Raw genomic sequence first — 26,507 nt, forward strand, 5'->3', positions numbered from 1 at the left:
CTATCAAAATAATATATTTTGGGAAACATATGTATAGCAATTTCGAAAATATAGACTTCGAATTTAGAACTCTCATTTTAGGTTTCAACAAAATCTTTTTTATATTTTATAAATATTTGCCTTTACGAAATAAAACCAATAACCCTTTGACACGTAGGAAATTTGGGCCCCACAAAATCACACAGAACCCCATTAGTATGTGTCACACGTTTTCCTAAGTCCCATTTGGCGCCAAATTGTACTTTCTCTACTCGCCGGCGAGTTTTTATCCGGCAAAAGAAAACCCTAACGCCGTTAAATATATCTGTTTGCTCCTACCGTTCACTTCAATGACGGAACGGAGGGCTAAACGCCCTAAAATCACAAGGTACTACACAAGTGAATCACTTACCCTCCGTAAAAGTTTCACTTTTATCTGTTTTCTTCTGATCAATAACTTCTTTTTTTCTTTTTACGTATTTTTTTCTGAAAAAATATTCAGTCGTGTCCTATTTTGAGGAATAGTTAGGGTTTTATTCGTCCTGATATATAATTACACTTGAATGTATGTAAAACCAATTCCAAAAGTGTTTTACTCATATAAAGTAGGGAAATTTACCCTCTATGTCTATTTTTGAAAATATTTGCTTCACGTAACCCATATTTTGAGTTTGTTACCCGTCATGTTTGTATATAAACACCTTTTATACACTTTATACAAGGTACGTATAATGCTTCCCCCATGTATGATGTTGTATGTGTATTGGGCTACGCGGTCTAATAATTTTGAAAGCTGTATATTTTTGAAAAATTTCCCATTTTCTTGGGAAAATTCTTGTTTACCTTGTTAAACTGATGATTTCCGCTAACAAGATGAAATTGATAGGCCGTAGACTGAGGGAGGTTCTTTTGCTAAGTTTCAATAGGATCAAAAATCTTTGTGGCCTTTATTTTATTGTCAGTGCAGTTCAATTGCAATAATGGTTTAATAGTTTGGGATGCTTATTTTGCATATTTGTGTTATAACGTGTAGGGGCGAAGATGATTATATGCCAGGAAATATAACTGAGATTGAGCTTCATAACTTCATGACATTCAGCAAGTTGACATGCAAACCTGGATCCCGATTAAATCTTGTAATTGGACCAAATGGCTCCGGAAAGAGTTCTCTAGTCTGTGCAATAGCACTCGGTCTTGGTGGTGAGCCTCAGGTGAGTGGAAGTTCGAGTAATCAAATAATTGTTTCATGTGAATTTCATGGGTGAACTTTTACTGAGATGAAAATTGTGTAAAACTGCAGCTTTTGGGGAGGGCTTCTAGTATTGGAGCATTTGTGAAGCGCGGGGAGGAGTCAGGGTACATCAAGATTTCCTTGAGAGGGGAAACCAAAGAGGACCAGTTAACTATCGTGCGGAAAATAGATACACGGAACAAGTCTGAGTGGATTTTTAATGGTAAAGAAGTTTATCATCTATAATGAGTGCTTCAATTCAAAAACTGTTTAACTATTCTTGTGAGGACGTGAATGATACAAGTCTTTCTTTTACTCTTTTTTACTACATAATATGTTGTAGGTTAATTTACAGGTGGACGTCGTCTTGCATTATCTATACGAGTGAAATTGAAGACTTCTATTAGTTGGAACTTTTTCATTTTGCCAAGATGAATTATCCATATTCCAGGCTCTGAAAATTCTTCATCTTTTGGTAGTAAAATTTCAAATTTAGGAGCTTGTGCAAGTTCACGTGCTATCCTTTTCAACTCTCATTATTTTATCCCAATTTCCTCTTTCCTTTGCGTGTATATATATATATATATATATATATATATATATATATATATATATATATCTTTCCTTAGATGGCTAAGATTCATACCAGAATTCTTCTCAGTTTAAATTAGGTTAAATATGAATATTCTTCTGTAATTGGGTTCAAATTGTTGCACCTTGTATAGAACACTTGGTGAATCTTATTTGCGATTTTGGCTTTTTTCCATTAAAATGTTATGCTTCATGTTTATAAAGTTGGAATTTGTCTTGCTTCTGGTAAGGGTGTGACTGGCTTCTAAGTAGTTCAAAGCTTTGGCAGTAGTTAAAGGTTGTTACTTCTGTCTTAGTGGTACTTTAGGAAGGAGATCAAAAGTTGTCACTTTGATGTTGCTTGTTTGCATTTGGTTATATTGCTTTAATCAATTTTGCAACGGCACATTTTGAATGAGCACAATAGTGAAACAGATTTAATTATTTATTTTTATTTTTAACCTATTTGGTGTAAGCTAGTCCTCAGGAGCCAGCTGTACAGTGGGGGACAATCATTTTTCTTCCTATTAGCTATTATTTATACTTGAGGATGTTTGATGATTCTGCACCTTTCACTCCAATTAATCTGTTTTCTTCCCTGTTGAACAGTATTTTATTATCGTTTTAAGCATTTCCTGTTCCTCATCTGGAAGTTCCTATATGTTTGGTTGAAGTTCTTTGAATCATAAGTAGGTTCTTGCTTTACTTTCTGTAAAATCATGTCTCTCTTCAGGCGGATCAACTTTTTAGGGGTCAAGACAGGGACATTGTTAAATCAGTTGGAAAGAAAATGTAAATTAATGTGAGATACTTTTTGCAGTCATTACATGTTTTGTTTTTCTGTTTCAGGAAAAACTGTGCCAAAGAAGAATGTAACTGATATAATTCAAAGGTTCAATATCCAAGTCAACAACTTGACTCAAGTGAGTTCCACGTCTGCTTCTTTTGATCTTCAACATAGACGCCGAATATGTTATGTTGCTAAAATCAGTGGAACCTACATATCCACACCCTAATCCACCCCTTTCACCCAAAAAATGAAAAAATAAAACAGACTAGCGGGACATCTAAAATCTGAATTCTGAACACATTAACAAGACCATGTTTGCTCAATTCCCATTTTTGGGAGTTCTTCCCTTGCATGATGGAAATATTTGTGAAATTGGATTTATGAGCCTAACCTCATCATCTATAAATTCGGCTTTACACGAAAAAGAAAGTTAACAGAAACATTCACACTTGGTTTTGCTAGTTGCATCTATTCTATTCTTGAAACAATTTGAGTTGGTAGATCGTGGTTGTTCTGAGCCAGAGTTTTTTATTTTTTTTAAATGGTAACATTTATCTTAACACCCACAGGTATGCTAGACAGGAATGTATTATACCGAGGACGTGACCTTAGCTAGGAGGTTGTGGAGGATGCGGATTAGGGTAGAAGGTTAGTAGGTAGTAGAGCGTGTCTCGTGTGTCCTTCGATACCAGTAGGCGTAGTATTACCTTTATAGTTTCTTGTCCTTCGATTTCTTGTTACTATGTGCTATCTCTGGTACTTTGATTATCATATTTGTTTGCTGCATTTACTGTTACTTTTCTTCATAGTACTATTTTGCCATGGCTTCTTTATTTTCTTCAATTCTTGTCTAACATTTTTTTGTCATGCTTTCTCTTGAGCCGAGGGTATTTCAGAAACAGCCTCCCTACCTTCCAAGGTAGGGGTAAGGTCTGCGTACTCTCTAACCTCCCCAGACCCCACTTGTCGGATTACACTGGGTATGTTGTTGTTGTTGTATACTACACAGGAATGTGCAGTCCTCTTCAAAAAGTGTACACTTAAGGGATCATATATCCTCAGCTTGTTAACAAACTGTCTATAACAACAAAAATACCTTCAGTTTGTGTTAGTAACTCCTGTTTACACCAAAACTTAAAAGGCCTAAGCAATTCATCTTGAGCTTCTGAATATTGCAGCTCTTGTTCTCAAAACATCTCTAATTCCTTTCTGCCCATAAAGAGCACCAAATACATGCTGGGACAATCTTCCATCTCTCCTCCTCCCCTGACTATCATTCTTCCAACACAAGGTGTCCTCTTCATCTGTGACACCAATGAACCAGAGTTAGCACTGGAGGTTTCATGCAGCTCATAATTCTTATGTGAATTACATACTTTGGCAAATGTTGTCCTGGTGCACTATTTTTGCTCTTAGGACTTTGGGGAATCTCAAGGTTTAGGTCTAGGAAGCACCTATCCAACCACACCATGGACTTTGCTCTTGGGCTTTAAGTGGATGTCATACTGAGTGCTTGAAGTTCTTCCAATTTGCTCTACACAAAGTCTTCTATTTTGTAATCTAATTTGGTAACCATTTTGTGCCATGAGCAGAAGTATGTAGGATGGAGGACCATTGATATATTCGTAAAATTCCTCATTATCCTTTCATTTTTACCCTTTTCACCTACTGGTATATGTTGACATTGTTGTAGAAGCTTTTATTTTTTATCTGTTTGTCTCCTTTTATTGTTTATCCTAGCTCTTCAGACAATTTTTTTTTTGATGACATGGGAACCCGCAGCCGCTACCCTTTGGGTGCGCACAGGGTAAACCTAGCTCCTGTGTAATAGCTCGCAAACCACACAGGAGAGGTAACCCGCACTGGGCTGCTCGACCCAGAAGGCAAATCCCCTGTTGTCGTAGGCAGGGGGTTTCAAACCTGAGACCTCCATTATGAAAGCCCCATGCTCAACCAACTGAGCCACCCTTGCGGGGAGCTCTTTAGACAATTTTTATAACATCTTTTTAACTGTCTTAAGTAGCCCCTCCATTTCATTTTATGTGGCATTGTTTCGTTTGGCACTAAGTTTAAGAAAAAAGAAAGACTTTTGAAATATGTGGTTTAGACATGCCATGATATTTATGTGGCCATAAAAGTACATCATTAAGGGTAAATGGAGTTTAAAGTTAAGTTGTTTTCAAATATATAAATGCACCATTCTTTTTAGAAAAACTAAAGTAGAGAGTGTCACGTAAAACGGAACTGATGGATACTCTTCTTTTCCAACTAATAATATATATAGATATATATATTTTTGAAACTGGTAGCTGTATCTATATTCCATAATGAGCAAAACAGTACATAGGTTGTAATGAAACCATATTTACAAGAGTATTCCAAAATCTACTGTCCTGTTCTATATTGAATCTACAACATCAATGATAGAGACAATGTCATTTGAGTATATCTGATTACACCCAAAACATAAGATCAAAATACAATTCGATTTGACCTTCTGCATACTATTCTCTACGTTCTCTTTTTTTTTTTTGATCAGTCATTTTTATTAAAGGAAACAGTATCAAGGTGATACTGTAAAAAGTACACAAGAAGACACTGGACTTGGTTACATTAAATAGCTAAGCTGTCTAGCAAGTCCAGCAAATTATGCAAATCCAACACTATTCTCCACATTCTCAAAACATTTTGAATTCCTCTCTTTCCAAATTGTCCGCCAGATGCAAGCAGGGACAATCCTCCATCTACCTCTGTTCTTAGCCTGAAACCCTGCTTCCTCCCAACTCCGAAGTGCTTCTGTAATCTTTCCAGGCATAGTCCATGATATGCCTTTAAGATTTAAGAATAATCTCCAAAGTTGTCCTGTAACCTTGCAGTGTAGGAATAGATGGTTAACTGTCCTTGCTTTTTCACCACACAAGAAACATCTGGAACATAGAGGTATCCCTCTCCTCATCAAATTGTCTTGTGTCAGGACTGCTTCCTTAGCCAAAAGCCACACAAAGCATGCAACTTTGTTTGGGATTTTAGTTTTCCAAATGTTTTTCCTAGGCCAGTTATTTAGCTGTTAAAGTGTTGATTGGGGTGGTTCATCCTGCTGTAAGTAAATTCACCTTGAAAGAGCCCTTATTATTATCTTGCCACCATAAAACATGTTGCCCTGTCTGTAGTCCACTGAACTGCTCAATTTTGCCGAAAAAATTAGCCACTCTTTGGATTTCCCAATCATTAAGTTACCTTCTGAAAGTAAAGCTCCATCCTTGAGGTATCCACAAGTCTGCTATAGTCCTTTGTTGATGTAAGACTAGAGTCTGTATGTCTGGAAAAAGCAATTCCAGATTGCCTGCCTCTTGCCAATCATCCTTCCAAAAGTCAGTCTTTTCCCCATTAACCATTTTGATCTTGGTATGCTGCTTGAATTCATTCCGCAGGACCCTGATGGATCTCCATAGGCTAACTTCATAAGGTGTAGTAACCTCCTTGATCATCCAATTATCTTCCTCCTCATATTTAGCTCTTATGACCTTTCCCCACAAAGGTTGATTTTCATTAGTATACTTTCACAAATTCATTCTGAGTGCCTTGCTCTGTATATTCAGATTCTTAATACCCAATCCCCCATATCTCTTTCCTGCCAGTAGAGATTTCCACTTGACCAAGTGGTATCCTTTAATATATAATTTCCTTGAAAAGTAAAGACCTTAAATTAAATAAAGAGTTTACTTCCCTCTTGCGAGTTTCTTTTCCTTTTCTGTACAATCTAGTTGCTGATTTATGCTTATTCAATGAGGAGGACCTCAGTTTCTACCTCAGGACAGGGTTTGTGAGTTTGCAAAGTTGACGCCTGTTCAACTCCTTGAAGAGACTGAAAAGGCTGTGGGTGATCCTCGGTTACCAGTCCAGCATGTAGATCTTATTAGCAAAAGTGAGGAGCTGAAGAAGTCTGAACGAGTTAGTTCCTTCTACCAATTTGTGGAAGCTTTCGTAAATTTAATGCAAAGTGTTTATTAGTGAACAAGGAAGACGTCTTACCTTATTTGTTGACAATTCAAACTGAATGTAAATATTTCATTATATATTTTAGACTGTGAAGAGCGGCAGAGAGACATTGGATCAGCTGAAGGAAGTCAATTCTCAACTTGAAAGAGATGTGGAGCGTCTCCGTCAGAGAGAGCACCTCCTAGCACAGGTGAGTGTGGAGCTTCTTTGTAAACTTTGGTGAGAGCTTTAATTGACTATTAATATGGCTTATAGGATTTCCTACTGATCTCTCCCCAAACAAGTAAAACAAAAATAAAATTGACTGTCGTCAATATGTTTATAGGCTGAATCCATGAGAAAGAAATTGCCATGGCTGAAGTACGATGCTAAGAAGGCTGAGTTTCTGGAAGCCAAAAGGCAAGAGCAAGATGCCAAAAAGAAGCTGGATGAAGCTGCTGAGAGTTTGAATGAACTCATGGAACCTATAGAGTATGCTAGCTTGTCATGTAATTTGTAGATTGAGTTAGATATTTTGTCCCTTTGTTTCAATATCCGGGTCATATTTCTATTGCGTGAAATTTGCAATTGCCTCTCATTAGAAAATTTCAGATTTTAAAGGACTTCACTTTTTCAATAAATTTCAAATGGATACTATCAGAAAGTATTTTTCAAGTTGAGTCTTCGTCTTTCTTTCCTTTAAATACCCTGTTTTGCCTTTCCGTCTGTTCTTTCTTTAAATTTAACAGTTACGTCTCAGGGAAAAAAAGCAAGAGAAAGCAGAACGAGATGCTAAATGCAAAAAAGTAAATGGCCTGTTGGGTGACAATAGCAACAAGCGTATGAAACTTCAGGATCAGGATAGCCGTTTGGTATTCTATCAGAGCGTTAATAAGATAATCATTTTGATTATTTCGTTTTCCTCTACACTATTTAACTTTTGCTTTTTTCTATGATATAAGGATGTTCAAGTGGATGGAAAATATAAAGAAATGGAAGACTTGAGGAAGCAAGAAGAATCTCGTCAACGTAGAATTTCAAAAGCTCAAGAAGATCTTAGAGCTGCCGAACTGGAACTGGCAAATCTTCCTCCTTATGAACGTCCCAGAGATAAAATTGTAGGCTTCTTGTTTTGCTTTACTGTAGCTTCCTGTACCATACTTTTTTTAAATACAACCACAGATATGAGGTTATGTGCTGAAGGATGCCTAGTTTGACCATTGATTATTGAATTTCAAGGAAATCTTACTTTAGCTATTCTTTAGTAGCTTTTTTACCCTGAACTGATCTCTGCCTACTGCAAATTTTTGTTGCTGAACTGGTTGAAATCTACAGGATAGTTTGGGTTCTAAAATTTTGGAGCTGCAAGATGGTGCACGGGAACTAAGGTCTCAGAAATCAGAAATAGAAAGAACCCTTGAGCGGAATAGGACAACATTCAGACAGTGCTCTGACAAGTAATTACAGGATTATGTTGCTTTTTTTTTTTTTTTTTGCATTAGAAAATTACTGAAGGCCCTAGCATGTTCTTTCATTCATCTGCAGATTGAAGGAGATGGAGAACACAAACAACAAAAAGTTACGCGCTTTACAGAATTCTGGTGCTGAAAAGATATTTGAAGCTTACAATTGGGTTCAGGAGCATCAACATCAATTTAATAAATCTGTATATGGTCCAGTTCTTCTTGAGGTATACAATAATTCTTATGCTACTACTACTTATAGATCTGAAAGGTTATTAACTACTTTGGTGAATTGAAAACTCAGGTCAATGTTTCCAATCGGATTCATGCAGATTACCTAGAGGGTCATGTGCCAGGTTACTTATGGAAGGTGATTAACAAGAAAATTTCTTTCATCTCTGCCCCTAGTTATAGTATATGTGGCCAAATCAGATATATCTCTCTTGCATTGTTTTCCACATGTTTTGATACCTTCTTGCAGTTAATTTATATCCGAACATGGTGCACACAGAAATATTCTCATAAGCACGTCTTTAAAGTTTAAACTTTGAGCATTCAGTTTGAAGTACTCCTTTTTTGATTTGTTCTTTTGTGCTTTGATATGAGATTTGTAGTTGCAGAAAGCATTGATTGGAGTTGTATTGTGACCAGATTCTTATCATAACTGTTAAGTGATATTCCCCAGTTGTTTACTATCTTAAGTTGTGACTTTGCATAAATGCTTTTGTCGTTTGCATGGGCATATTGCATGCTTATAGAAACGAAATTTATGTAGAATATACGAGAGGAGACATCAAAGCATTTTAGAATCAAGACTATTAATCTGATTTGGTGTTGTAGAAAATTTGTTTCTCATTTCATCAGTTATCTTATTTATTAACATACACAGGCCTTTATAACACAAGATGCCGCAGACCGTGACCTCTTAGTTAGAAATATGCGATCATTTGATGTTGCTATTATAAATGTAGCAGATGAAAGTCGGTGCCGTGTTCCCTTTCAAGTTACTGAAGAGGCATGTATAAGCTTCTCTGAGAGTTCTTAGTTTGATTTTTGACGCTGATCTGTATGTTAACTTGGTTTTCTTGCAACTATCTTCCTCAGATGCGTATGCTAGGTATTGATTCCAGACTTGACCAAGTATTTGATGCTCCTGATGCAGTCAAAGAAGTTCTAATAAGTCAATTTGGGCTGGAAAATTCTGTAGGCTTACCTTTCCTAAACCTCATGATATTTTTCTTCTGGAACTTCTTCTAGTAGATTAACATTAATGGAATCCAATGTTTTTGTGCAGTACATAGGCTCACGTGAAACTGACAAGAGAGCAGATGAGGTGTTGCAATTGGGCATCTTTGATTTATGGACCCCTGAAAATCATTACAGATGGACCAAATCCAGATATGGTGGTCATGTTTCTGGCAGTGTTGAATCAGTGAACCGCTCTCGCTTTTTGCTATGCAGTATATCCCTAGCCCCTTGTTTTTAATATATTGATGCCTTCTCCGAAAACTTCTATGTTTACTCCAAGTATTTTCTTCAGATGTGGATGCTGGGGAAGTTGAGAGGCTCAAATCCCGGAAACTTGAGTTGGATAAATCCATCTCTACATTAGAAGATAATCTCAGGGCAGTTAAGAGTGAGTTGAGGAACATAGAGGATGAAGGTGCCAAATTTGAAAGGCAACGTGTAGGTGATATTTACATGCATTCCATGCATACATATTTATCTATATATATATATATAGAGAGAGAGAGAGAGAGAGAGAGAGAGAGAGACTATGTATGTATTTTTTTTTGGGTTTTGTTTTACATGCAAGGATGTGGAAATTCACACTTTGCTATCTTTATAGTATCCTTTTTCCTTTTTTTTTTTTTTTTTTTTTTTTTTGTGTGTGTGGGTATATACGCCTGGAACTAAATATTTCTGTACTTCTTGAGTTATAGCTTCTCTGCTTGGTTCATGTAGTATGGAGCTTAGTGCAATTAACCTTCCGTCCTGCGAATAAGGAAAATTTGGTCATTGTACATGTTGGTCCAACAAAATCGAGAAGAAATTTTGGAGGCTGACTGTCATGGAACTCCTACCCCTTGGTTTCCCCTTCCGAGTCTCCACAACAGCCTCCCTTAGGGCCTGCAACCCCACTCCCTTTGACAAAGAGCTGTGACCCTTTCCTAACCCCTTGTGGCCTCGCCATCAACCTGTATAACTCATTATAGCTAGTCGCTGGCCCCCATAAACCATTGGGTGGCAGGAATAAATTGCAAGGTTGGTTTGGATTGAATGGAGTTAGGGTACTTTTGACTGTAAGCGGGGGCTGGAGTGTGAGGGAGTTTATGTAGATGCTTGGGTTAAAGGCTAGCAGAGGGTGATAACAAAAGGGTTTTTAGAATCCCATTTAATTTTACTGTCTCAATTAGTATATGGTTGAAGTTGCTTCTTTAAGTTAAGTTGAAGGTTTAATGTGCCAATGCTGTATGAAGGGAGTAGCACCTGAAACAGCTCGAATAGTTGGCAGGAAAAGGTGCTAAAACTCTATTATTAAAGTGTTTGTGCTGGAAAACATATATAGCTGTGGAGAACTGTGTGTTGACCGTGGAGGGCAGGGATGGAGGAGTCTGTAAAACGATATTAGCTGTGGAACTGTGTTTTATGTCGAATATTTTTTCCTTGCTTATAAGAATCCTCTTCCTAGTGCATTTCACTCTCCCTCCATTGTCTGAATTAATCAATCCGAAAAACTTCTACTTTAAGGACTCTTTCCCTAAGTTTTCTTGTCAATGTAATATCAATGGCTTTGTGCATACTTTAATTGTTGATAACAATCAAAATTTTTCTTTTCTTTTGACCTAAAATTAAATATTCTCTTACTTCATAGCAAATTTTTGTTGATCTCTTTTAGGAAGAGATTATAAATGAGTCACTACTTGAGAACAAAAGAAGACGTGAGATGGAAAACCGTGTCAGTGAGTATCTCTTCTGATCTTTTACTTGAAGTATGTCTAAAACAAAGTATAGGTACAGTAGTAATTATTTAGTGTTCATTCAACATAATTTTCTCCAACTTTAGAACAGCGCGTGATGAACTTGAAATCCTTGGAAAGAGAGGATGATCTGGATAGTGTATCTGCAAAGCTTATTGACCAGATTAAAGCTATGAAGATTCAGAGATTCCAACTTGCAATGGATATTAAGGTCAATTGCTCTTTTTAGTGTTTCTGTTTGCTGATGCCTTTAAAAAGCTATGATTAGTTCCTAAGTGAGTAAGTTTGGTATCTCAGATGTATGTACCTGATTTTCTCTTTTCTGTTCTGCCAGAATTTACTCATTGATGCTGTGGCTTACCGAAGAAGTTATGCTGAACATAACATGGCATCCCTTGAACTTGTGCTGAAGGTACTTGTTTAGGGTGCTATTTTGTGTAAATCAAAGTAAAGGTGAACTAAGGGCCTGTTTGGAAAGCCACCCATCCAATTGGAATCGAGTGTCATTGGGTGTAAATTACATAGTTTGACATGTTTGTCAGGCCAAGTAATTACATGGTCAACATGTAACTGGGAGGGGGTAATTACACTCTCCAATTCTCCCGGGGTGGGGGGGGGTGGGGGTGGGGGGGTGGGTGTTGAGAATTGGGTGTAATTACAGGGTTACTTTTTAATTTCTTTTCTTTTTCTTTTAATTTCTTTTGTATTTTTTATAGTTTAAATTATTTTTATTTTTAAAATACTTTTTGATATTATTTATCCTTCATTTCTTTCTAATTTCCCAACCTTTACATCCTGTGATTCCATGTAATTGCTCGTACTTTTTTTTAATTTTTTTTTTTATTCTTATTTTCTTCATTTAACATAATTACGTTATTATTCTAATTTTTGAAACTACACTTCCTAATATTGCAAAGAATGAGTTATTAACAAACTTGACATATAACAAGTGATGTTATTAAAGTAGAATTCCGTTGTTAAATTAGGTTTTAGACTTATATATGTTTTCACTTTCTTTTGAATTATATTTTCTTAAGTTATGTTGGAACTTATTTTATGTTATGTTGGAACTTATTTTATGCTATGATGGAGTTTGACATAAAAGTATCATGTTGAACTTTTTTTTTGGATGTTGAATTTAGGTTATCTTTTGATTTCAATTTATTTGCTTTTGTACTATTCACTTGTTGTTTTACATTGCATGTTGTTCATTTTCCAGTTACAATTGATAGATTATTTTTTTGTCAAACATTTGAATAATGTTATGACATTATATGTATAAATATTAATCATTTTGTCAAACATCCAGCCCATGATGTTCTTAAAAAATGTGTGCTTTTAATTTTTATGATTAATTAAATTAAAACATTATTAATTTGTAAATATATACAATTACTTTTACAATATTATTTACAAAAATGTGATTATCAATTGATATATTTTCAAGAAACAAATGCATCTTAAATATCTAATTTAATATATCATTTATCAAGGCCAATATATTATTAATTTTTGTTTTTAAACTAATCTAACTGTGTAATTACACATGTGCAACCAAACAATATGCTTGTAATTACATTGTAATTACGTTATGACAAACAAACAGGTCCTCGTAATTACTATACTGTGTAATTACTACCCTTAAATACACCAATTCCAATTACCAGGTGGCTTTCCGAACATACCCTAAGAAAATTGAAAGTAAAATAGACAATAAAATAAATTGAATTAAAATAGCTACAATAGTCGAGCATTGCTGGAAAGTAAGCGATCTGTGTCGGGCTAAGTTGGTGTGAGTGGAAGGACTATTACCTATTTGGAAAACCACTCTAATTGGATTTGAGTGTAATTGGATGTAATTGCAAATTTTGACATGTTTGTCTGGCCAAGTAATTATTTGGTCACCATGGAATTGGGTGTAATTGAAGGGGCGTGATTACACTCTCCAGTTCTCAAGGGGGAGGTGAGAATTGCAGGTAATAACATGGTGTAATTACAGGGTAAGGGTAACTTCTCAGATTCTTTATTTGTTTTTTCAATTATATTTCATTTCACTCTGATATTTGATTTGCAACTTCTTACATCTTGCTTTTTACTTTTTTTTTTTTTTTTAATTATTGTTGTTGAAATGAATATCTATCTAATGAATATTGGTTATAAAAATTATATCAATTATTTTTCACTTTATTTATCATAAATTGTCTGTCAATGCAAATCAAATGCCATCTTTTTGGTCCGCAGTGTTGCATCTGGTCTCTTTTTCCTAATATAAACAGGTTGATAGAAGGAATTTGGGATTTTTAGCATTATTAGCAGTTGAAATTAGTCTAACAAGCCAAGATTGACTTCGTGGGACATAAAGCCTCTTCTTCTTTTCCTTCTTAATAAATAGATTGATACGTCGAATATGGACTTTGTAGTTGAAAGTAGTCTAACAAGCTAAGAGCATACACCTTTTCGCATTATTGGCAGTTGAAAAGCAGTCTAACAAGCTAAGACTGACTTCACTAGAACTAAAATATGATTATGACTGTGAATCGTGCTGGACTTCACTAGAACTAAAATATGATTCTGACTGTGAATCGTGCTGCCTTATCATGTTTTCAGATTAAAGAGATGGAAGCTAATGTGAAGCACCAAGAAAAATTTGCAATGCAAGCATCTCTGCATTATGAGTACTGTAAGTTCTTCAGTAGTTAAACGTTTTCGTTGTTGATTATTTTACATCTTGCATATTGATATAGGAACTTTGAAAGACCACCTCGCCTCGGCTGACAACAAAACATAAGAAATTAGAGGGGTCCCATACATAATAATTCCTCAACTCTGCTTGTAAACGACAATATATTTATCGAAAATAACTAAACTTTAATCCCAACTAGTTAATACTGCCTCTATGGTTCATTTGCTTCCGCAGTGGTTGTTCTTGTAAGTTTGCATCGATTTCAAGAGATTTTAGGTCTTTGTGATTTTGTTTGATCAACAGAATCAATCATACTTTCATTGTCGTGGACCGGCATTCATAAAGCATATTTGGGCAGCAGCTACTATGAGGATCAATTTTGAGACTCTGATATTTCCTATGTCATTTTTTCATCTGTCATTTCTCTTGACGCGATATAAAAACGACTTCTGAAGTTACTTAAGTCCTTTTTTAGCACTTTCACCGAACAGAGTGAAGAACCAATGGCCAGCTCATATGGAGGTCTGCGTAGGACATGACCAAATATGTGCTTTTTATCTTGATAATATCATATTTAATATTGTTCAATTTTGTACAACCGCATGTCTGTCCTAAAATTTGTATTTCTATGACACTGTTGTGTATATGTTGGGCTTTAGGGAACCTATGTTGCTCCTATATAATCAACAACTACACCTCGGACCTCGGTCCCAAACAAGTTGGGTCAGCTCATTTTAATCCTATGTGTTACATCATCTATGGGGTTGCACTAGGGATCAGCTCTTAGCCCATTTTTATTTGCCTTAGTGATGGATTGTTTGACGCGGCAAATTCAAGGTGAGTTGCCATGGTGAATGTTATTCGCGGATGACATAGTCTTTATTGACGAGATACCCAATGGAGTGAACGCTAAGCTAGAGGTTTGGAGACAAACTCTGGAGTCTAAAGGGTTCAAGTTGAGTAGGACCAAGACAGAGTACATGGAGTGCAAGTTTAGTGACGTGGCACATGAGCCTGGCGTGGAAGTGAGGCTTGGTACCCAGGCCATCCAAAAGAAAGGAAGTTTCAAATATCTTGGATCTACTATACAAGAAAATGGGGATATTGATGATGATGTTTCATATCGTATTGGTGTAGGGTAGATGAAATGGAGGCTCGCTTAAGGGGTCTTTGTGTGATAAGAAGGTGCCACCAAAACTTAAAGGCAGGTTTTACAAAGTGGTTGTGAGATCGACTTTGTTGTACGGGGCAGAGTGTTGGGCAGTCAAGAGCTCACACGTCCAAAAGATGAAAGTTGCGGAAATATGAATGTTGCGATGGATGTGTGGGCACCAGGCGAGATAGGATTAGGAATGAAGATATCCGGTATAAGGTGGGAGTGGCATCAGTGGAGGACAAGATGCGGGAAACAAGGCTGAGATGGTTTGGGCATGTGAGGAGGAGAGACACAGATGCTCCAGTGCGGACGTGTGAGAGGTTAGCTATGGATTGTTTCAGAAGAGGTATGGGTAGGCCGAAGAAGTATTAGGGAGTGGTGCTTAGACAGGACATGGTGCGGTTTCAGCTTACTGAGGACATGACCATGGATAGGAGGTTATGGAGGACTCAGATTAGGGTAGAAGGCTAATAGGTAGTCGCAGTTTTGTTCTATAATCTATTGTCCTTTGATTCTTGCTACTATATATTGTTTCTTGTACTTCGATTATCTTATTTGTCTGTGGTAGCTAATGCTTCCTTTTTTCAAACTGCTCCATTATGACTTATTCTCTTTTTTTTATTGTCGTTTTCATTTTGCTTTGAACTGCTGGTTCTTATCTGACCTTTTCTCGTTGTGTTTTCTCTTGAGCCGAGGGTATTTCGGAAACAACCTCCCTTTCTTCCGAGATAGGGGTAAGGTATGCGTACACTTTACCCTCTCCAGAGCCCACATTGTGGGATTTCACTGGGTATGTTGTTGTTGTTGTTGTTGTTGTTGTTTACATCATCATCTATTCATATCATTTTCTCGAGTAACTAAATTCAGGTGCTTAAATACTCATTTGGTCACCATAATCCTGTCTAATATCACTTCACCTTCGTTCTTCATATGGGGTTAAACTAGCAGTTTATATGTTTTGAATTACTTCTGGTTTATCCTAGAACCCTTAGAGGCCGTATGTTTAGAATGATAGATGAAATGATCGTGGTAAAGAATTTGATATAACTTTATTCAATGTTTGGTTAAATCATGTATAACTAATCCTTGTATAATTTAATACACCAATTGGCATATTTTATACCACTAAGAACGTGGAATAACTTATCCATGTATAACTTATGCATGGATAAAGCACCAAAAGGACAAAACTACCCTTGTTTTTTGCAAGATGTCAATAAAAGTCAAGCATCCAACGATATGATTGTAAACTCATCGTTTTCAGTTTCAAAAATAAATAAATATTTTACATGATATCTTGTATATCCAATTTCAGTGCATTGAACCAAACACCCCACTGGAAATAATCTGTGAATTACTAATCCCTACATTAATAATCTCTGCATTGTAATCCTTGTATAACTTGTCTTCGAACCAACGGATCCCTTAGAGCACGTTTGCTTGATGGTATACGATGAAATAATCATGGTATAAAAAATGGTATGCTTCATTTAATGTGTGGTTTGTATTAAGTCTTTTATCACGAATCCTTGTACAAATAAATACACTAGCTATTGTATTATTTTATACCACCACCAATGTGGTATAACAATACATGGATTACACCATCCAAATGACTAGATTGTCTTTCTTTTAAAGCTTTTCTTTGTACCCTTGTGTATTTCTAAGGTTATCATTGGAAACAAGAGTTTATCCAATTTAAAACCAAACATATGTTTTGATTATACATTGTATATCCCATTTTTAATACAATGAACCAAAAACTCGATAAATAATAATTCATGCATTACTGTTTCCTGCATTATTAATCATTGTATTGCACTCCCGAACGGGTTTTTAAACCACATGACTCCTTAATATTTGGAGTACAGTCCCTACTTCTAGCTTTTAATTGACTCCCTTGCTAGTTTGGCCAGTTGACATGGTATAATGTGTAAATAGGATGCACTATGGAACTTGATTTTGTATACAAGTTAGCTCATCGATAACTAGGATGAACATGTATTCATGGAATGCATATAGTTGGTATAAATTCACAGTTGTTCTCACCTATAGAAACAATCATTTTTCCAAAAGATTGTCAGGCTTGACCTATACCTATAGTCATCTTTCCTTTTTGTTTCATTTTTCTTAATGTCATAATTCTTTGTGAAAGTTGTAGTAATTGACCTTCAATGGATTAAATTGGCATGACGACCAAAGAGTGTATGTATGATCTTCTTACTAAACTTCTATTGGATAGTCATGCTATCACATGGGAATTCATTTCTTCAAAAAATATTGTAGAGAACATTTGCGGATAAAGACCTCATAAGTTTCTTTTTGAGAAAAAAAGAGGGACTTTGACCAAGTCTCAGGTAAATAAGTGGTTTGGGGTTGGACTATGAAGTACTAAAAACTTTTGGGTAAATATTGAAACTCCCAAAATTATAAGAAGATCCACTACCCACTTTAGCGGAGCGAAAAGGGTTTTCATGAGATGGGAAATGAAAACGATTTTCCCCACACGAAGTTTGTGAATAAGTGATTGTCTAATAATGAGCAAGGAATATCCGTCTTTCTGCTAAACAGGATGGATTGAACTCATAATTCGAATCATTTCAAAGTTTTGTTTCTTTCGTTTCTCCCCCTCCCCCTTTCTCGGCATCTTTGTCTCATCCTCTTTGTTGTTATCTTCTTCTTCTTCCACCTCTTCTTCGAGAAAGAAGGGTGGGACTTGGTGATTTTCTGCACATACTCATTTTATTTAGTTTAAACTACCTGAGAGGTGTTTAGTTCAAACAACCAGGTAGTTGTTGGAACAACCTTACCGTTGTTAAACACCCGAGGTAGTTTAAAAATCAAACAATTTGTTTAAACAACTACAGGTATAAACAACCAGGAAGTCGTTTAAACAACTTGCTTTTACTTTTTTGAGTTTGTGAAATGCTTGGGGATTTCCTTTTTGGTTAGATTTTTGAATTTTATGTGGAGGGGCTTTTGTGTACATAAATAGAATTTTGGGGTTTTAAGTTTTAAATGAGGTCTAACGTCATTAACCGCTAGTTCAAAGAAAGTCCCTTTTACCTAAGGTTTAAAACTTGAGTCTGTTTCTCTTAAAAAGAAGACCCAAAGGTCCCTTTAATTGAAGGACCTAATTTTATAACTGCATTCAAACTAATGTGATGTTCCTAGTTTACCCTTCTCCAAAATCCTTAAAACCATACATTTTTCTTAAAGTCAAGCTTTTGGCATTTGACTTACTCTTTGTATTAAATATTTCTTCATATTTTTGTGCCATCGCACAGGAATAAAGGAGAAAAGTTATTGATTCTGTGATTTTCTCCTTCAACCCCACTCTCCTAAGACTTTAAAATCCAGGGGTCCTCCTCCTAGATATGTTGGTTGGATCTCCCACAAATACGACCACACCTGTGTTGGATCCTCCAAAATAATGCATTATTTGAGGATCTGACACGAGTGCATTGACATATTTGGAGGATCCGAGCAACGTAGCCTCCTAGTTCTACTAGCACCAATCAGCACCACTAATGGCCGCCTTGTACCCTGCCCTCTTCCAATCCTATCTTTTTATTCTTTTCTATCTTTCCTTTTGGGTTCAAATTAATTTGTACGTCTATTTTGCCAAATGGATTATTTCCTTCTAACTTCTCTTGGCAAAAGGTGAAACTTACTTCCTTTCACAAGGTCGTTGCAGATGTATTCTCCGAAGAAAGTTTTGAGAGTAGTTACCAAAACCTAAAATGTTTGTTGGTTTCTGGAGCAATTCTTTCTGACTAATGTAGTAATTCAGTGGGCGCTAAATATTGTGGACATCCTTAAAATTTTCCTGAACTTTTAAAAGCGAACCCTTTTGATTCATAGATGCAGGCTTGAAAAATAAATCAATATGATAGAGCTGAATAAATCACTCTGTAAAAAGAAATGAATTCCATGATTTGATATTTATTCATGTCTATGAGTGGGAGGATTAAAGGACATTGCTATTTCATAACTGATAGCAGGGTACATATGATTAGGTGAATGATGTGACCGGATTTCGTCTCCGTGATTCTTGTTTGGGGCTTAGGCCACTGAACCAAGTGTGTTATTCGACATGCTTCACTGAATATCTTTTTATTATATATAAGATTTTTATAAAATTAGCATGCATATACAATAGGTCGATACCACCTAAAAGATATAATGCAAATTAAACATCAATTTGAGATAGGGAACTAAAGTCTTAAAACCCCATAGCCCCTAGACCAAAGCCTGTATATACAAGTTGAATTGTGACAATAGGTCACAGCTTATGGCCTTGAGTGAAATTATTACACCATATAGCTTTACAATCTTTTATTTTCTTGATTAGGTAAAAAGGAGACAGAGGAATGCCGACGACAATTGGAAGTTTCCAAGAGGCAGGCAGAATCAGTAGCTATTATAACTCCAGAACTTGAGCAGGCTTTTTGTGAGGTTTGTTTTTCAATCTCAAAAAGAAATACAGATTCTTGTGAATTTGTGGATAGTCTAACTTTTGGGTAGCCTGTATGTTATCACCATCTCTGCTTGCCTCTTTTTTGTATGGTATCCTTGGTCCTTCTATTTAACAAAAGCTTGTTATGCCTCTATCTAAAAATAATAATGTTTTGATCTTTGAGGTTCCCACCAGTTGTTTGTAAATTGCTCCGAAAAGGCAAAAATCAACTAACATTTTATTAAAGGGACCCAGTAATTGAAACCCCACATTGTGGGAATTTACTGGGTATGTTGTTGTTGTTGGACCCAGTAATTGAATAAACTAAACGGATGTAGATTGTTAAGAACTTTCATGTCCTTTATGTGTGTGTGTATATATATTAGGAAAGGATCACAGTAATTGAGTAAATTAAACAGACATATATAAATAGTTCTCTAGCTTTACCTCAAAAAAAAAAAAAAAAAAAAAAAAAAAAAAGAAAAGAAAAGAAAGAGAGAATATTCTCTAGCTAGGGAGACAAATTATACTATTTTCATAAAAAATATAAATATATAAGAACTGCTTCCTGAATCGGGACTCAATTTCTAATGAAAGAAGATAGAAGAGAATTGCTTGATTATTCTCTCACGCATGTTGGAGTTTAAATAGTATTTGATGTAATCCAAAAACGGAAAGGAAAATAATTTCTATTCTTTAAGGAAAGTAATGGCTATTCTTAGTCACCCATTTAAAAAAAAAAAAAAAAAGGCAGTCCGGTGCACTAAGCTTTCGCTATGCGTGGGGTCTGGATCACAAGGGTCTATTGTATGCAGATTACCTTGCATTTCTGCAAGAGGCTGTTTCCACGGCTCAAACCTGTGAACTCTTGGTCACATGGTAGCAACTTTACCAGTTACGCCAAGGCTCTCCTTCGCGTAATCACCCATTACAAAGATTGAAATCTTTCATGTTTACAAGTTGCCTATTGTCATATTTTTCTACTTCTTAACATTCCCATAGGTGGAGCCTACATATCGTAGGCTATGTAGGCTCCTAAGTTGCTGCAGGCATACTTAATTCTAGATCTACTGATGGATTTTGCAAGAAGTTCTGTAAACGAATCATTTGAGTTGATGAAACATGTCGTCATGCACCCTGACTCAATTTTTTTCTAAATGAGATGACAATCTACTCGCTCTTTTTTTTTTGTTTTTTTTTGTTTTTTTTTGAGAACTGAAATGAGAATGTACTTCTATATGATTTTCATGAAACACTGGCTTTGAAACATTATGTATTTCTGTCTAATCGTCACTGTCCAATTGCGTGGATGCATCTTCTCACACCTTAATTCTTTGAGAAGTTGCTTTAACTATATAAGCTCACATGTAGCCAAAGCCATTGCTAGGTATTTTACCTCTACACTTGATTTAAATACTGGGTCTTGCTTTTTTGCTTTTCCAAGATATTAAATATTCTCAGAGTAAAACACATTACCCCCATATGCTGGTTGAAGGTGATTCTGCCTAGTCTGCATCATGTCCTCTATCCTCATAGAGTAGCATGTTGAGGTAAACCTTTAATGTACCTTAGAATGCGACTTATTGCATTCCAATGACCCGTTGGGAGTTTGGAGAACAACGTTGACATCAAATGAGATGTCCGGTTAGATAATTGAGTTTGCTAATCAATTTGCTATAAGCCTTTAACAACTGGGCGATTCAAATGCTTCCCCTATCCATGAAGAAGCTTAATAATGGGTTCATAGGAACATCAATAGGTTTGCAATTCAGAGTACCAGTTTCTTCCAATATGTCCAAAGCATGCTTTCTTTGTGAAATAACAATTCCCACAGATTGTGCTACCTTGATGCCTAGGAAGTAATTTTAGTTTACCGAGATCTTTGATCTAAAAGTGACTGATAAAATGCTGCTTAAGTTGAGAAGCCTTCCAGATCACTACAAACTATAACAATGTCATTAACATAGATAATAAAGAATATACACTTGACATTGTGTGAGAGCTTATAAAATGCAGAGTGATCAGCTTCTCTCCCAAGTAAGCTAAAACTATAACAATGTCATTAACATAAATAGTAAAGAATATACACTTGACATTGTGTGAGAGCTTATAAAATGCAGAGTGATCAGCTTCTCTCCCAAGTAAGCTAAATTGTTGGACAACAGTGCTAAAGAAGCCAAACTATGCTCTCAGTGATTGCTTGAGACCACAAAGATCGGCCCTAATTTATTAACTGACAAACTCTCTCCCTGAGCAACTAACTTTGTAGGTTGCTCTATGTAAACCTCCTCAGCGAGTTTGCCATAAAGGAAGGTATCTTTGATATCGAACTGATAGATGGGCTTATGGAATATGACTGACAGTTTGACATGGAGATATGGAGGCGTCAGGCAGATGCAATCTGTCCTGTTGGAGATCACGACAAATATGAGCACATCCGTTGGCTACCAATCTAGTTTTGAGACGATCAACCTTATAATCAGCATCTATCTTGATAGTAAACACCCAATGATATCCAACTGTTGTTTTTCCTTGTGGTAAAGGAATTATTTCCCAAGTATCATTACTATGAAGAGCAATTATTTAGATCATAGCCTGACGCCAATTTGGATGAGTCATCACCTCTTCCATAGTCTTATGCTCTTTGACAATGGATAAGTTTGTTAGAATGGCATGACACGAAGGTGACAAGCGGTGGTAACTCAAGAAATTTTAAACAGGACGAGTGTTGCGAGTAGCCTGAACACCTTTCGAGGAGCAACAGGAAGAACTTCATTTGATGAGTGGTAGATCAAAGCAAGGCATGCCCTTAGAGTAAGCAATGAGTCACTCGACAAACTTGCTGTGCCTGTATCATGGGCAGAAGTATCATCTGAACTGGCAGAGGGTTTGATCGAAGTCATCTCGAGTAGACATAATGCGGTGTAGTAGAAGGAGGAAAAGTTGGAGGATTTGGAGTCAAAAGTTGGAACGGGAAGAATGGGGGGATGATTTGTTGGTTTAGTGGATTTGGTAGGAGATAGGGTGATGTCTGGATAAAGGTTACATCTATTGAGACAAAGTACTTATGTATAGAAGGGTAATAACATTTGTAACCTTTTTGGAGACAAGAGTACCCCAGGAAGATACATTCGGTTGACTTTAACTACAGTTTTGGCTACAGTAGCTAGGGTGACAGTAGAAAAGAATGCAGAAGGTGTAAGGGTAAAAAAATGATTTTGTTACGAGAGATATGGTTAGTAGTAGTGCCGGCAAAGTGGATAAAAGACAAGTATCCAACCAAGTCGCCCAATAAAAAATGGGTTGGATAACTGATTCTTTTTGTTAAAATGGGTCAAATATGGATATTATCTATACAACCTACTGAAAAAATTGGATTTAAAAAAAAAATGAGTTTACCACTTTCCAAAAGTTTTTGATAGATGAACCAGTCAACTCCATGTGAAGAAGCTTCATGGAGGAGCGTATAATATATGCAGCTCCTAGCCTGTGAGATAGAGAGTTCATAATTTTAAAAAATTTCAGCCTGCCTACAATAGACCCTTGTGGTCCGGCCCTGCCCCGGACCCCATACATAGTGGGAGCTTAGTGCACCGGGCTGCCCTTTTTTTCATGATTAACTGGTAACAAAATAATGTCCAATTTATGTGACTCACTTTCCTTTCTAGTTTGTTCCAAAAAGAATGCCATCTTTCTATAATTAGAAACACCTGAACTTTAAAATTTCTCTTTTACCCTTAATGAAATGATTTCTAGATTGACAACATGCCAGAAACATAAATGTCTAAGGTGTTGTTTTAGACCACAAATTTCAAGTCTTTCTAAGGTGTTGTTTTAGACCACAAATTTCAAGTCTTTCTTTCTTTCTTAAACCTTATGACTAGTCAAGCGGTGCCACATACATTGGAACAAAGGGAGTACTTAATAAACATTATTGGGATAATTTAATCCTTGAGCACCAAACCTCCACACCACTTTTGCTCCCAAAATGTAAATCTACTCCCATCCCCAACGTTAAAAGTAATATTATCCCTAAAAGCATCCCACCCTTTCATTATATTCCTCCACACACCACATGCCTTTCGGCTGTGGATTTAGTACTATCCATCCGGATTTAGTACTATGGATATTTGGATATTTGCTGGAATTACTACTATGGATATTTGGGTTATGGATTGGATTGGACTGTTCACCAAATGGGTAGGATTTGTTTCTTTTGTGTTCTAATCAATCAATTTGGTATGCCTCTTATGTTCTGATCGTCTCATATTGCATATCTAATGTTCGCGGTTCTTAGGGTTGCCTGCATATTTAATTCATTTCTTTCCTTGCAGATGCCATCTACAATTGAGGAATTGGATGCGGCTATTCAAGATACCATTTCTCAAGCCAACTCCATTCTTTTCCTGAACCATAATGTTCTAGAAGAGTATGAAACACGTCAGAAAAAAGTAACTTCCTGTTTGCTGTATTTGCTTATCCATTTTAACCTTCTGAACTATATGGTGATCGCATCTAATTTTGTCTTGCACTTTTCCAGATAGAATCTCTTTCGGAGAGTCAAGAGATGGAAGAAGAGAAGTTAAGCAACCTCATTAATGAAATTAATGCTTTAAAGGTTAGCGTTTTATGGTTCACTAGCATTTTCGGTAGTTACCTGGTGAATGTAATGTTTTTAGCCAGCTTGTTGTATATGAAGCAATTGCTTATTAAACCCTACAATGGCTCACTTCACATATAGTAATACATGGTTGACTTTCATTGCAAATGGTATCTCTTTTTTCAAGGTCTCAAACGTATCCATTAATACTGCTAAGAGAGTGAATTGCCTCATCTAAAAGCTACATATCCATTAATATTACTAAATGGGTGAACCGCCTTATCTAAGAGCTGAAGCTGTTAGAGCAGGGGACTTGTTTGGTCTACAACATGTCCCCTCATTTGCGAGGTTAATTTCATTTTGGCCAAGCACTTGAAATAATTTGTTGATAGGAGAAGGTTAGCCTTGACACAAATATATCTACCTGCCCTGCTCTGATATCAGTTGAAGAGCACTCAATTGAGCCCTTCCTATCCCATCCTTGTGTTACTTCATAAGGTTGACCTAGCTGTTTTGTGTGATTGCTTCATCGAAAAGCTTAATTAAGAAAGATTCAGAATTGTAACACTTTGATGTTTTTTTAAATATTGCCTAGTACCAGTATGTCTTATGACAAGTTATTTAAACACAAAAAGAATAACAAAAATAAGTTGTTTCAGAGAATGGGAAAGGCAATAGGTTCTTTGGATGAGAGATCCATTAAGTAATGTGGGAAAAAATCGGGTCAAAGTATCAGAAATTGTAGAGAATTAGGAAAATATTATTCCTCCTTTATTTCGTTATCTTTCTAGTATCTTGGCTGTGGTTGTAAAATTACAAGGTGTTTATCTCTACTGGGGACATATTGTGATAGTGTACCAAAAAAATGTTCTTATTCTAGGATTTTGCAGGAAAGGTGGTTACCAACATTAAGAAGTCTTGTTTCTCAAATCAACCAGACTTTTAGCCGCAATTTCCAAGAAATGGCTGTTGCAGGAGAAGTTTCATTAGGTATGTTAACCTCAGTCCTTGCAAAACTTACTTCTTGGGAAGTTTTGTTAACCTGTATTGATCAATGTCTCTCTTCAGATGAGCATGACATGGACTTTGACAAATATGGGATACTAATTAAAGTCAAATTCAGGTAATTACGGCTCTGATCCTTCCTTATTTTGAGGTCTGAACAATTGAGATTTCTGGCCTCTTGTGACTGTCCTTTATCAGGGAAGAGACAGATGTTTCATATCATTATTTCTTTTGCCTTTTGAGAAAATGAGTGCTAAATTTCTACCTATGGGAAGTACTTATGTTACAACGTGCACTAGCATCATTATGTGTCTTTTGATGCCATATAAATTAGTTTTCAGTATTATAGTACTGAACCTAAAGTTGTTATTTTTTCTTGTACCTATTTTATTTTTCAAATGATCTTTTAGGAAGAGAAATCATAGGCTTTACTTATGAGCAAAGCAAAGAAAAAATTCGCTAGCATCTATAACGTCAGGTGCGCTTCATGATACCAAAAAATATGCAAAAAGTAGGAGAGATTCTTGTGCTCCGAGATAGGGATATTAGATACATAAAATCTCTTTCCTGCTTACCTGAAGAATGCGGTAAGTGAGCTGCCTTCCACATTCTGCCTTGTTCTCTCATCTAATCTGCTAAAATGCCAACATTTGGAGTAAGTTCTCTGATCTTGTTATCCAATTAAACACTAGTCAGGAAGAAGGTAGCTGTAAATTTCAGTGCTAATGACAATTATTAGCTAACCTTGTTTGTGTACATCCAAGTCAAATGCAACACTTAATTTTTTTTTTTTTTTTAATTTATAACTGAGAAAACCCTGAGAGCATGTGGCCCACGGTTCGAAACTCGGTTGAAATGGACGGCTCCTTTTCACTTCTCCACTCAAGTACGGCATTATTGTCCGCAATAGGGTTCAAACTCGTGACAGGCGCCTCACACACATCACACATAGTGCCCTTGCCACTAGAGCAAAGCCCTGGTGCCCAAAGGCATCTCTTTATATGATAAATGATATATTTATATCAGGCTTATAGCCTAAATCAGTGCTTAATATTTTGGAGAAGTTCTCTAATTCTTATTTCTGAAGGACTACAATTCTACTGTAGTTAAAATATCTCTCTATATCCATACAGAGCTCTTGCATTCTGGAGGAGTTTGATTGATACATAGGTAGAATGGTGGGGGTTCTAGTCTTAGTTTGCACTTCTCTAATGGAAGACAAATTCACTTAGGTAATAGAAATGCATGTTTAAGTAAGTTTTTTGGTAGAAGCAATCAACAGCGACGGGTTAGGAAGAAAGAAGATAATTTTCAAAGAAAGCAAGTATTTTGGATGTAATGAGGTTGGTGCCAAGAAAACATAAAGTTTGTAAAATATTTTAACAAACATAAAATGGACAGCGCTGTCAAATTGTTGCCCATCTGATGCTGCGGATCATCGAAGACACCTCACTGTTGGGCTCATGAATAGCTCAACCCATATATAAAAAGTTCTGGCATTTTGTTATCACAAGATTCTTGAGCTGACAGCTAGCATTCACTTCATGGTCTTGACGGAGCTCCTTTTTGTTAGGTTTTGCTTTCCAAACAATGTTATCTCGTTGATAGATAT

The 26,507-nt window shown here is 36.2% G+C and overlaps 1 protein-coding gene across 1 annotated transcript in view; it reads left to right on the forward strand.

Moving 5' to 3' along the window:
• The first annotated feature begins 205 nt into the window (after positions 1–205).
• The window catches only part of LOC132063187 (structural maintenance of chromosomes protein 5), a 30,689-nt gene continuing 4,387 nt past the window's right edge, over positions 206–26,507 (forward strand). Inside the window, exons 1-25 of the mRNA XM_059455643.1 lie at positions 206–367; positions 1,013–1,190; positions 1,280–1,433; positions 2,630–2,703; positions 6,372–6,521; positions 6,655–6,759; positions 6,895–7,040; positions 7,309–7,420; positions 7,511–7,666; positions 7,884–8,005; positions 8,094–8,238; positions 8,316–8,381; positions 8,901–9,026; positions 9,116–9,214; positions 9,306–9,471; positions 9,552–9,697; positions 10,911–10,974; positions 11,079–11,203; positions 11,327–11,404; positions 13,600–13,672; positions 19,186–19,289; positions 23,625–23,741; positions 23,831–23,908; positions 24,781–24,880; positions 24,959–25,013. Of these exons, the coding sequence (XP_059311626.1) occupies positions 330–367; positions 1,013–1,190; positions 1,280–1,433; positions 2,630–2,703; positions 6,372–6,521; positions 6,655–6,759; positions 6,895–7,040; positions 7,309–7,420; positions 7,511–7,666; positions 7,884–8,005; positions 8,094–8,238; positions 8,316–8,381; positions 8,901–9,026; positions 9,116–9,214; positions 9,306–9,471; positions 9,552–9,697; positions 10,911–10,974; positions 11,079–11,203; positions 11,327–11,404; positions 13,600–13,672; positions 19,186–19,289; positions 23,625–23,741; positions 23,831–23,908; positions 24,781–24,880; positions 24,959–25,013 (2,777 nt within the window). The 5' untranslated portion in view covers positions 206–329. The remainder of the gene's footprint in view (positions 368–1,012; positions 1,191–1,279; positions 1,434–2,629; positions 2,704–6,371; positions 6,522–6,654; positions 6,760–6,894; positions 7,041–7,308; positions 7,421–7,510; positions 7,667–7,883; positions 8,006–8,093; positions 8,239–8,315; positions 8,382–8,900; positions 9,027–9,115; positions 9,215–9,305; positions 9,472–9,551; positions 9,698–10,910; positions 10,975–11,078; positions 11,204–11,326; positions 11,405–13,599; positions 13,673–19,185; positions 19,290–23,624; positions 23,742–23,830; positions 23,909–24,780; positions 24,881–24,958; positions 25,014–26,507) is intronic.

The sequence above is a fragment of the Lycium ferocissimum genome, chromosome 7 (genome assembly GCF_029784015.1).
Source record: "Lycium ferocissimum isolate CSIRO_LF1 chromosome 7, AGI_CSIRO_Lferr_CH_V1, whole genome shotgun sequence".
Classification (NCBI taxonomy): Eukaryota; Viridiplantae; Streptophyta; class Magnoliopsida; order Solanales; family Solanaceae; genus Lycium; species Lycium ferocissimum.